At 48.8% G+C, this 12,979-nt stretch overlaps 1 protein-coding gene across 1 annotated transcript in view; it reads left to right on the forward strand.

The window, feature by feature from the left end:
- LOC144152080 (protein trapped in endoderm-1-like) overlaps positions 1–12,979 on the forward strand; it is a 33,504-nt gene that overhangs the window by 10,707 nt on the left and 9,818 nt on the right. The window contains exon 4 of the mRNA XM_077683289.1: positions 12,016–12,188. Coding sequence (XP_077539415.1) covers positions 12,016–12,188 — 173 coding nt within the window. The remainder of the gene's footprint in view (positions 1–12,015; positions 12,189–12,979) is intronic.

Consider the following 12,979-nt stretch of genomic DNA (forward strand, 5'->3'; position numbering starts at 1 on the left):
TGGTCCTACGGCCGACAACGAGTATATTCCTCCCCTTTCGCCCTCTTCAGACTCGGACATGGAGCTTCAGGCTTGGCCTATGGAGACTGTTCTTCAGTCTAGTAAACGTTCCGGATCACCTAGTACCGAAACCCTGGAAGTGCAGCCAAAAGCAAAATCCAAGAAAGGTAAATCTGTTTCAAAGCCCAAGAATCAGATATTACAAGCTGCAGTTGCTGCAGCCGGTCTCTCTGAATCATAGGGGTTCTAAAAGTCGTTCAGTGGAATTGTCGCTCCGTTTCGGCAGGCTTTGCGGATTTACTGTGTTTGTGCTCCCAATTTTCCCCAGACGTAATTTTGCTACAGGAAACCTGGCTTAGTAGCAACCAAAAATTTGGACTTTATAATTACCGCACTTTTCGACTAGACAGGCCAACCCGAGGTGGCGGTCTGTTAAGTTTGATATCTACAAAGTTTGCCCACACCGCGAAGGTGTCCTTCCAACTTCAACGCCCAGACTGTGAAATTTTAGTGCTGGAATTAAAGCTACCTGGTTGCCTCCCCTTCTCATTGGCCAACGTGTACTTTCCTAGTGGCGTCGTTGATTCCGAACCACTTGATTTGGCTATTGCTTCGGCTGTACCTCCCATTATCTTTGCAGGAGACTTTAATTCCCACCACGTTACTTGGGGCTTCCGGACGGATTCTTGCGGTAATCGCTTGTTGGATTGGATTACAGATAACAACTTAACATGCATAAATTCGGATTCTCCAACCTACCATAAGGGACAAACGCAATCTGTTTTGGATTTAATTATATCTTCTCGAGGTGTTTCAGTGCCTTCTTGGTCGACCGTTGATGGCGGGTCGAGTAGTGACCACATCCCAATAGTTTTTGACATTGGGTGTCCCATCTGTTCCGTTAACCGCCAGAGCCGTTCTTTTGTTAACTATAAAAGGTTTCAAACCTCTCTGAAGGAGTCCCTGTCCTCTCTGGTCACACAAAATGAAGCTGAATGTGCGACAGGCCTTTGTTCCGCCCTTTCCTCTTCAGCTCAGTCGTCATTATTTGAAGTGATGTCGAAGAAGTCAGTATTGCCGAGTCCCTGGTGGGACGAAGAATGTTCGCGCTGCTTTAGACGTAGAAAGGCGGCCTGGAAGAAACTTTGCCATAACCTATCCCCGCTTAACTGGTGCAACTACAAATATTTTTCAGCGGTATTCAAACGCGCTGTTTCTAATGCTAAACAGACTTATGACACAGATCGATCTCTGTGTCTCTCCAAGCCTAACAATAAGCGTGCGCTTTTTCGCTTTCTTCGATCGCGGAAAGCAGTACCCTCTCCAGATAATACAGACTCCGTGGTGCTATCGTCAGGTGAACTCTCAGAGTCCCTAGAGTCGATAGCTGATGGGCTTCAAGCTCGTTTTTCATCCTTCTTAGCGATGTCATTTACTCCGCCAGACGTGGTAGACGACTTCATAGAGGTAACGCTATCAGAGCTCGCTGACGTCATGACTAAATTGACTGCTGCAGCTCCTGGCCCAGATGGCATTACAACTGAAATGCTGAAGTTATTATTTGACGAGGCTCCCAATCATTTACTTAACATGATCAATTATTCTATTCGACATGCATGGATCCCCGATGTCTGGCGTCTCGCCAAAATACTTCCGGTACTTAAGAATGCTGGTCAGGGCCTCTCGATTGAAAACGTTAGGCCTATTGCGTTGACATCTAATGTTGTTAAATTAATCGAGCGGATTTTGCAGCAGCGCATAATGCAATTGGTGTCCAGTTCTAGAATCTTTAGCCCAAGACAAATTGGTTTCCGCCCTGGGTGTTCGATTTGGAGTGCGCATATGGACCTTGAAAGCCGGATTAAACTTGCCCGTCGCACTAACCAGTTTTCGGCCCTAGTAACCCTAGATGTAGCAAAAGCTTTTGATAGCGTCGAATACCCTGTGTTGTTGTCCCGGTTACAAGTCTTAAACTTCCCAAGGTATATCATAGCTTGGATTTGTGAATTTCTGAGAGACAGGCAGTTCAGTTGTGCAAAATTTAATGTTACCTCCTCACAGCGGCCACAGTCTAGGGGCGTACCGCAAGGGGCGGTCCTTTCCCCTGTTCTTTTTAACATCCTTGTAAGCGCTATTCCGGTGGTTTCTGGTGTTTCTACATATGTATATGCCGACGATATTGCGTTTTTTGCATCAGCACCTGACATTCAATCTCTTCACAAATTATTGCAGTCTTATCTGAATATTATTGCCTCGTGGTTGGACAGTATTTGTCTCTCTATCAATGTGAACAAATGTTCCTTATTAGTTTTTCCAATCTCAGGTCCTGTTAACATTACCCTCAGTTACCGACAGTGCATAATTCCTCAGGTTCCTTCTTTAAAGTACCTCGGGATTATTTACACCAGTGAACTTGACTGGACCCCACATATTGCCCTCATTGAGGCCAAAGGTGCACGTGCTGTTGGGATGTTGAGAAGTCTCAGTCATAGGAAGAAGGGCATGCGCAGAGAGACCCTTCTTATGATATATAGAATGTACGTTCGCCCCATTTTAGAGTTTGGGTGCGTGTTATTCTCTGGGTGCGCCGCGTATAAGCTTCATCGTCTGGTTATTCTGGAGCGCCAGGCTCTTCGCTGCTGTTTAGGGTTGCCTAAGAATGCAGCAAATGCAGTAGTTTACTTGGAAGCGCGCGTTCCTCCTCTGCTTAATAGGTTCCGGATTCTGACGGTTGAAACTTTTCTGAGAGCTTATAGCTCTGAGGTGAACAGGGAGCAGTTTATTTTTATTGCACAACCAAGTGCGTTTATGGTGCACCAATGGCCCAGGTCCTTATGTCCACAAAGCACTTTGATACAGAGCTTCCTTTCCCCATTGGGTGTAGCAATAAATCAGATTATTCCATATACTGACAGGAGTTCACCTCTTTCTATCAATTTCCGGAACATTTTCCCCAAAAATGCTAAACTTTTACCAGCCCGGCTACTCAATCGCCTTCTCGAAGATTATTTGGCCTCTATGCAGCCAGGTGCTATAATTTATACAGATGCCTCTCAACGAGAAGAAAAATCCGGTATCGGAATATTTTCCCTTTCCCTTAACTGGACCTTTTCGGTTCGTCTGCGTGATTTTATCCCCATATTCTTTGCGGAATTCCTGGCAATTGTCCTGGCGCTACGAAAGCTTGATGTGTCAATTACATCTCCAATGATAATTTCCGATTCTTTTTCTGTATGCCTAGCCCTTTCTTCCCCTAAAGACACTCCCCTTCTGCGGACGTTTCGGTCACTCCTGCCACCTCATTTCACTGAAATTCACCTTCTTTGGGTTCCTGGTCATGCAGGGATCACATACAACGAGACTGCCGACTCTCTTGCAAGGGTAGCACTTTCTGGGCCTGTAGTAGACGTCGTAGAGCCGACACCTTTAATAACAGCAGCTAGGTACCGTAGGATGCTGAAACTCCAAGTACAGCAAGAATCGGTTTTATTATCATTAAGGGATTTCAATCATCTTAAATTTTCATGGAAACCTGAATGGTGCCCTTCACGCAACTTAGAGGTGATTATTACAGCCTTATGTTGTCGAGTACCCAAGTTAAACAGGTATTTGCACAGGTCTCGTCTGGCGCCAACAGCTCTGTGCAGCTATTGCAACGAAGAAGAGTCTGTCGATCACTTCCTTTTGACATGCCGACGTTTTTCCCGAGTCAGACGTCAGTCCCTGGAGGTGCCGCTCAACAGTTCGGGGATATCCCTAACAGTGCCGGCTATTCTATCGTTCGGGGCATCCGAAACGGGGTTCTGCCGCCGGGATGTATGCTCTGCCCTCCTGCGCTACATTGAAAATTCAAAACGATTCTCTTTATGATTGCGATTGGTCACCCTCACTTTGATTTTTCGGGGTTTTTTTTATTTTTACTTTTTCCTCAAAAATTTTTCAAACCGGTCTAAATTATCTTTACTAAAAGTCGCGTGATTAGAAAAGAATTCCATTCATTTTAACCATCCTCTGTTGATTGGCCGATCCCCTGATTGGGTATGTGCCATACCTAAAGGCGCAACAACAACAACAACAACAACCGGGCTGTTGGGCGGACGAGCGTTCGGGGTGCGCCTGCATCAGCTGCGAATACACCCATCGACGGCGCCCGTGCGACCGCGCCGGGACATCGCCAGGTACCTCCCGGTTGCCAACCGGATCCGCGACTGCACCGGGCAGCAGCGCCGGGATCTCTCTCCTGACGTTTTCGCTGCGCCTGGCAGCTTCGCCTTCCGTTCCGGTCCGCGTGAAGCCATTGAGCCATTCGCGACCGAGTCTCAACGGATTGCATAAGTGAGACTGTTTAGTTTTGCTTCCCGCTTGTGCTACGTCTTGCAAATCGGCAAGAAACTGCGACAGGGGAGGACTTATTCACGCTTTCCTCTCCATTTGAGTTTCATTCTTTTATTTCTCAATTTTGTTCTTTTTTTCCCATCCCGTTCTTAATATCCCCGTGCTCCCGCTCTCTGCAGTATATTGCATCTACGCTTCACCTTCATGTTGTGGCCTCTGTCGTCATTGACTCCGTGTGCACGTCTCGTGGTTCCCACCGCCGAACCCTGAGTTCATCACAACTGGCGTCCGCGACAGGACCTCTCAACAACATCTAAAGAGGAAGACGAGATTTGCGCCAGAGTTGTTCCGGCCTGAGAAGCGACATGGAGGTTGAAAAGCTTGTAGCAAGTGGAAAGGAGCTAGGACTCCGTGACGCCGAGCTGCGAGAGTGGGTGAAAGCGGAACAAGACCGGTTGAGAGACCAAAGGGCAGCAGAACGTGAGGCTGTGAAGGCAGCAGCAGATCTGGAGCGTGCTAGGCACGAGAACCTGCTGCTTAACCTAAGGCTTCAGGAAGGCGCGCGAAATAACCCGCAAGCTGATGGCTCTGTTGCAGGCGCGCCTCAGGCTGAACCAGCGATTTCTGCCAGCCCCCACAAGTTCATACCTCCGTTCGACGAGCGTAGAAATGACCTTGATGCGTACCTGCTTAGGTTTGAGAGGGTCGCGCGCGCGCAAAAATGGCCGGAGGACAAATGGGCCGTAGGACTCAGCACCTTCCTCACCGGTGACGCCCTCTCCGTGATAGGAAGGATGACGCCAGAAGATTCGCTGGACTACCAGAAGGTCAAGCTGGCTCTCCTTCAGCGGTTTCGTTTTACCCCTCAAGGGTATAACGACAAGTTCCGCCTGGCCAAAGCTGAGGACGGAGAAACCGGAACCCAGCTTGTTTCCCGCCTCTCTGGATATTTCGACCGGTGGTTGGAGACGTCTGGGGTGCCCAAGACATACGAGGCAGTACGCGACAAGATGATCGCCGAACAATTTCTACGGTGCTGCTCCTCCCAGCTGGCAATCTTCATCAAGGAGAGGGAATGCAAGTCCACAAAAGAGATCGCCGAAGCATGTGACCGCTTCCTTGAAGCTCAGATTGTCTCAAACCTCGGCAAGTTCCGGGATGAAAGGAAAGAGCCCCATGTCGACACCCCTACCAAGAGAGGCCCCACATGTTTCATCTGTGGCAAAACCGGACATTGTGCTCCTGACTGCAGGATAGCAGCCCGGGCTGCTCGCTGTGAAAACTGCGGAAAACGGGGGCACAAGACGGGCAGCTGCCGGTCCAAACCGCCAAATAAGAAACAGGTCTCCGCTTGCACTTTTGCAAATCCCCCTTGCGGAGGAGCGAATACGGACACTGGTGGCAAAGGCAAACGCAAACTGGCCCCCACACATTCAGGGGGGTGAAGAATGCGAGCTCCAAAAAGGAAGCCTGGCAAGCAGCATTCCTGTGGCCACCGGCCAGGTATACGGGCGGTTGGTTTCCGTCCTACGAGACACCGGCTGCAACACCGTCATCGTGCGTCGGGAACTTATTCCAGACAGTTGCCTCACAGGCCAGGCGTCGACTGTCCTGTTCGTAGACAACACCACGCGGCGCCTTGAGGAGGCATACATTTACGTGGACACGCCGTATTTCACAGGACACGTTCTGGCGAAATGCATGGCCGACCCCCTGTATGATCTGATACTGGGGAACATACCTGGTATTAGGGATCCCAACAGTCCTAACCCTGCATGGAAGCCACAGCAACCAAGGCATCCAGCAACTCCAGCGGTGCTCGTTGGAGAAGCACATCCTTCTTCGGCCGACGAGAACGCCAGCCGTGTCCATCAGAAGGTACAGCGTAACCGGCCGGCAAGTCCCATCATGTTCGCCGGGGTTACCAGAAAAGAGATGCGGCAACAGCAGCAGCTGGACAAGACTCTGGCCAACTGCATGAAGATAGCAGCGTCAGAGTCGTCTTCCGATAAGGAGAACCCCCGCAAGTTTGTTTGTGAAAAGGGGCTGCTGTACCGTCGGTACGCGTTACCATCTGGCCGCTTCAACCAGCAACTTGTTGTTCCACATCCTTTCAGAGAAGCGGTCATGAGGAAGGGCCATGAAGGAGTCCCAGATCATCACCGGTTTTTAAAAACAACTAAAAGAATCCTCCGGGAGTTCTATTGACCAACCATTTACGCCGACCTCCGAAGATTTCTGAGGACTTGTCAGCCATGCAAGACGGCAAATCCGAAAATCGAGGTGAGCATTGCTCTTTCGAGAAAGATGCCTACTGTTGGCCTGTGCGTAACGGAAAGTCTGCTGTCAAGCAAAACGACAAGCCCGTAGCGCCCCGACAGGCCACGCCGAATAGAAGCATCTGTGCTGTGAGGTCAACCTGTTGAACCTTGTTTTGGCGTCTCGGCAGTGTTGTGTTGTCCAGACGATGCTTACTGCCGGTTCACGAAATCTGTTGACTGTGCGAACAGTGTTTCTGTTTTGTTTTCCTGCACCACCTTTTGCCCACTGGTGTCATTTGAAAGTGTGTGCGGCTCCGCCCCAGGAACTTTCTGAAGCCGGGGGTAGTGTGACGAGATGCCAAATCAATCCCCCGTGGCGGGTATGTGCCACGATGTCATGCGCGCTGATGATGAGAAGGCAGCGAGAGTGCGAGAAGGGGGACGAAACGGCGACATCGGCTCGAGCTCGGGGTCGCGCTTGGAATCGCAAAGAAACCCTTTAACGGCGCCCGTGCTACCACGCCGGGACGTCGACAGCTCTTGCCAGGGCTACGGGGCCATCGCCACAGCGCCGGATACCCGTGTCTGCCGCTGCGCCGGGCATCCGCGCCTTGCGCCGGGTCGCCTAGTCGTCGGACCAACCAGGAGGGGGCCGCAACCTCTTCGGGCAGACCACCCGTTGGATCCACCCCCACTACATGTGCCTGCTGCCGCTTCTACCGTGCCTGGCGCTACTGGACCTCATCGGACGCTGCGCAGCAACGTGAGCACGTTGGGTTGGCATTAGGCGCTGACGCCGCACCCGACTAAGGTTACTGGACTAGCGCGACTAGGACTGACAAGGACTGCTGTCCTCTTTCCTTTCTTCCAGTCTTATTATTTGTTTTTTTTCCTTTCGTTCCGTGCACCACGTGTCTCACGTTCCGACAATACAACCACCGCATTCTTCATCCATGCCATGTCTCCGACCCTTATGACTTCTGGCACGTGTCTCGGCTAACCCGAACTTCATCACAAACACCGACATGACTACTCCCGAATAAATTACAACATTATTCCCAAAAAACAACCCCAACGAAACATGCCAAGTCGGCACACACAGGTGCCAAACTTTTTCACCGCGCCAGACTGCTTCGCACGTTTTCACTATAGAGTATGATATTCACTGCCCAACAGTTTTCATTTAAGCAAATAAATTTGATGCGGCGTTATAACGATGGATAAATATTGGGTTTATTTGGTTGCAGGTAGGTATGTTTTTACAGTTTTGTTCCCAGGAAAGAGAACAGGCACCGACCGTATTCAATCCATATTTTAGGCAGGTTAAGAATGGCATTTTGAGCAGGCTTGGTACCTCGTTTAGGTGTAATAATTGTTTGGGGGCTCAAAAATGCCCGTGGAAAGTATATTGTGAATAATGTACACCCTACATGCGTTCCCAAAAACATATTCTTTTATGCGTACTCCTTTACATACTCTTCGTTCAGAAGTTGATTGTACACTAAAAGTCCGCCGTTGGAGATAACATTGGCCTTTCAAAATGCACACAAATAGATTTAACACTCTTACCATATTTAAGATAATGATAAGATTAAAAGAATACTCAAATATCGTATCTATACAATGATCAGGTTGTTCAACCCGATTTTTTTCCGGTTCAGTTCGCCTTCGGGTTCACGCCTTTCGGGTTCGGTTCCGGGTTCAGCTAGGTTTCGAGCGCCATTCAATTCGGTTCGAACCGGTTCGAGCTGGTTCAAACGGCCCCCGAAAAAAATCGAGAGGTTTTTTTTTACTTTTTCAGTGCTGCGTTTTCATTTCTTCGTTTCACCGTCAGGTCGGTATGACTTCGCCAACTTGACTGTACAATCGAGAGAGAGAGAGAGAGAGAGAGAGACAGCGAGAGACAGAGAGAGAGACAGAGCTCTTTATTAGATGAAAGCAGATAGCTTTGCGGGCATGTTTCCGCCTACATGCAACAGTGAAACCCCCTGATACGTCCCCCGCACTTACGACGATCCGCTTCTGTCGACAAATCAACGCGGTCCCAGCAAACTCCCCATAGAAACAATCCATTAAAAACCGCGATGATATCACGCTCAGGTGCACATGGTCCGCTTCGTACGACGGACCCCGGCGTGGATAAACCGGCATTTTCCCGTATTTTACACCGCTTCGCCACGTCGTCCCGACCTTTCTTTATTCATAATCCCCATTTGACGCTGCTTGACGTGCAAAGGCACGCATTCAGAGCATACCATTTGCTGAATAGGCCCAAGCAAGCAGGCGAGTACTCGTGAACGGGAGTTAACCTTAGTACGCCAGTACGCCTGAGCAGTACGCCAACACGCCAACCGCGAGAAGTCGAAGTTCAGGTGGAAGGCGGACCGTGAAATTGAAGCTCCCATCGAACCACTCACGAATGCGAAACCACATATGACGCAATACTAAGGCCATGACCGAACACCCTTTTTCTGCGCCCACTTGATCCAAGTTCTTCCTTTCACGACTCTCTCTCTCCCTATATCTCTGCTGTCTGGTCATCAGTGTCTTTCAAAGCCGCCTTGTCACTCCGCTGGTTTCTTTGCTAGGATGCTTCGGTTTACGCTCGTCCGTCGCAAGGGCGGAGAGACGTATAGGTAGGCACCGCCATTTTAGGTCGCTCGCAGGCCTCCGCAGCAAGTTACTGGAGCAAGACCGCGCCATAATTTTTACCACAACTCGGTTTACTCACAAAGTTTCAATCATCGTATTTATTTCGAATTTCTGAGTCGTGTGGGCAACGAAAACAGCTATGTGTTGTGCACTTTGACCCAATAGCGATGGCACGCGACCGTTCAAAGGGTGTGCCCACCCTGTACGGGAACACCAAATAGTCAAATAAGGCAAGCAACACTTTTCTCTGGAACGATGGAGAGGGCCAGGGTCCTAGGAGACCTTTAGAATATATAGATGCGATCTTGAGGCACTCAATCTTTTCTACGAGGGGATTTCTTTCTTGGATGTATGCCGGACACTCTAGAAGGATGTGCTCTACTGTTTTGGGAAACCCACAATTATCACTATAGAGATATGCAGTTAGACCGAGGCGATGGCCGTAAGAGTTCGTGAGTGCTGCGCTGAGACGCAAGCGGTGGTAAAGAGTTTCTAGCTTGCGTGGAATCCTCTCTGCTAGCCTCCTTCTGAGTCCACAGTCTATATGGTGCAGGAAAGGGTGCCGAGTTTCAGGAAAAGAGCAGAGGAGGTTTCGTTCCTCTAAGGCAAGTTCCTTCGCTAGCGCTGCTGTCTCGCGCTTTATGAAAAATCGAGTGCAAAATGTTTTCCATTGGACGCCAACGATTGAAAACACAACTATTGCGAAATAGAAGGTTCGCACGGACACTTAAGGCTGGCTGCGTGGGTAAGTGCGAAAGCATTACTCTTTATGACTGGAAGTTTATATTTCTTAATTTATTTTAATTCACGAATACAATTAGGTTTACTTGTATTCTTGGCGCATAAACCCGCCGTTTTACATACCGCAGTTGCTTTCTTGAGGAAGACAACAACAATGACTCTACGTAGCCGCCGCAGTGACGCCTTGTGCTCCACTCCCATCGCCGACCAGTGACGGGCCACATCTCCCATCCAAATAATGCATCCTCGTGCAGCCTCTTTGAGTGGCAGGCACTCTTCTGGAAAGCACAGAGCCTACCTATCCGCCACCTTACTTGGTACCATCTAATGTCGCCACACACGCGCACGCACGCGCAATCACACACCCACGCGCACGCACATGCACACAGACACCCACACACGGTCTTTCAAGCACGCACGCACGCACGCAGACACACACACACACACACACGCATACGCACACCAGTGTTGCGAAGTGGGCAGCGCCACTCCACTGCGATTTCGTTCGGTTGAATAAAAAATTTCCGCAATTTAATTCCTTTCAATTCCACGGAATGCCAATATTTCGCCCACTCGCACTTCTGGAATTGTCGGAAAGTTTAATTTCATTCCTGTAGTTCCTCAACATAGAATTCACTTCTTGGTGGCTGTATGAAGTTAGGTGCTAAAATATCGCTGACCTTATCAGACGCGGGAGAACTGAAAAATATGCATGCACGTTACCAATGTCGGGGCATGGCAGCAGGTTGCTGACACCTCGGGCAGGCAAAGATATATAAAAATGGCAGCATCTCCACTCCGTGGATGATGGCGAGGGTGCAGAGTACGGGGACTCGAAATGACCTGCAAGTTGCGCCCCGAGTGACGTCTGATTTGCGCCCCAACCGTCATTCGATTTGAGCCGTGAGTTGCACCTTGATTATTCCCTAAATGAAACTGCAACTCACGGCTCAAATTGAATTTCGCTTGATTTTCGCTTGATGATGGTGTGCGCACGGATGGAAGCGGACGGATATTGGAAGGTCCTAAGGTACTCCGTACCGTGAAGGCGAGGGAGTAAGCCGTTGGGCTGTCGGGTACTAATTCACGGTCGTAGTCCAATGGGTAAGACTCTGTCTGGTCTGCCAGACACAGGCTCGAATTCTGCTGGTGCTTGTATGATTTTTTACGATTAATGCCATATCCACGGACGCCGACGGGCATTGTGTGGTCCTAAGGTGCTTCGCACCTAAAAGCAAATCTTCGGCGATGAACACAACGTGCATGGTCATGAAATTCTCGTATCACACTTGAGGGTGCTTGGCTATGTGTACACAGTAGCATTCACAATTCCAAGTTTAGTCAATTCGGCAAAGGCATATCCTCACAGCCGGTGTAATTATCATAACATGATGAAGTACCAACTATCATGCATCGACACATTATTTCAGTGTAATTATCCTCTCGCGATTAAGAGTTTATGGATTTGTATAAAGTTTATTATATGCACAGCCTAGCCACAGTGGTTGGTTGATTGAAGTTGTAAGGAACTGTAGCCTCAATTCTTCCAAGATAAACTGGATGGACCACTTCTTGTCTGCTTTGGTAACAAGAATATTGAAACATCATAAATACGTTTTGTGAAGATTTGTACACGCGGCTTTCGTACAGTGGATACTTGGAAGGGATTCTAGAAATGTTCTTAACACTTTTGAAGCCTGAAGTGAATGAAGCGCTGCGTACTTGGCTTGTAGACATGCATATTGCCTTCTATGTTCCCTCTGTAGTTCTTCATAGGCACGCAGCTTTTCTGGAGTCTCAACTATACGTTGCCTGCCGATGGCATATTTTTAAAGCAAATAATACGCCCCGTTCACGCACGCGTTCATAATGTCCCTAGAATGCTAATGATTACCCCTGCACACGGGGGTTTAAAATACTGGTACCCAGCCACGCACAGTTCCTCTGTAGGACTAAGCACATGAGGAACAAGAGGTGGGTGGATGTTGTGCTCCTGCAATTTTTGTAATATTCGCTGGCAATGCAGGTACATCGGAGCTCCCTCAAGATGGCCTCACACGCCGGTGCAGTGAGCGTCCTCCCCGGGCCACTCCAGCGTGAAGAGCTGCGTGTGACTCGTGTCATGGTGGCGATATTCGCGCTCTTCTTGCTCTGCTTCCTGCCGCTGCTGGTCGCCAACCTCCTCGAGGCCCAGCTTACGTGAGTGTCCACCATTCAAGCAAAAGTTAATTTCACCCTTCAAGCTGTCTCAACGAGCCATTGTACACACTTGGTGGTGCTTTAGCAACCGATTTGCTTAAGACAGACATGCTGTGACGCTTGGGTTTGGGTATTTTAAAAGTACAAGTAAACACCTTTTTTCCAACAACAGTGTTTGTTATAATCAAACTCTTTTATTGGCAACTTTTCTTACTTATTGTAAGCTCACTAAAACCAAACTCGCCATCCTGTAAATCTGTCGTAAAACAATATATAGCCACGTACAGAGAAATACCTACTGATGCGCTTCATGGCATTTTCACTAAGAGTCGATGTTTCCTTCCAAACCCTATATCTAAGTTTCCGAGCAAGAATGAAGACCGTGGCGGCGGAAGTACGAAGCATATGCGGGTTAGGTTTTTGAGACGGTGCTTGGTTTTAGTGAAACAGTCATTATTTCTGTGATGTTCTATACCGTTTCCGTTCATCATATTTTCAAACTGCCTATGATTCGCGTGTTATTATTTTGGAATTCTGTCACCCATGTACGCAAGAGTTCTTGCCTGGAAATTTTGGCCATTTTTATCAGTCGTATCAAGGTCAGACATCGCCTGTTCAGTTGAGTGGCGATATTATCATCGCACCGGTGGTGTAGCTGTGTATCACCCTTTGGAAGCAGACTCTACGCGGACATGTTGTGCAAACAAGAGAAGCCGTAATTGGCTTTGAACAAGTGTCGCTCTAGGGAGGGATGATGGGAGGAAAAGCCCAGTAAAAAATTACACCATCTT

Source organism: Haemaphysalis longicornis, unplaced genomic scaffold (genome assembly GCF_048455015.1).
Source record: "Haemaphysalis longicornis isolate Haplotype H1 unplaced genomic scaffold, Haemaphysalis longicornis Haplotype H1 scaffold_9, whole genome shotgun sequence".
Lineage (NCBI taxonomy): Eukaryota > Metazoa > Arthropoda > Arachnida > Ixodida > Ixodidae > Haemaphysalis > Haemaphysalis longicornis.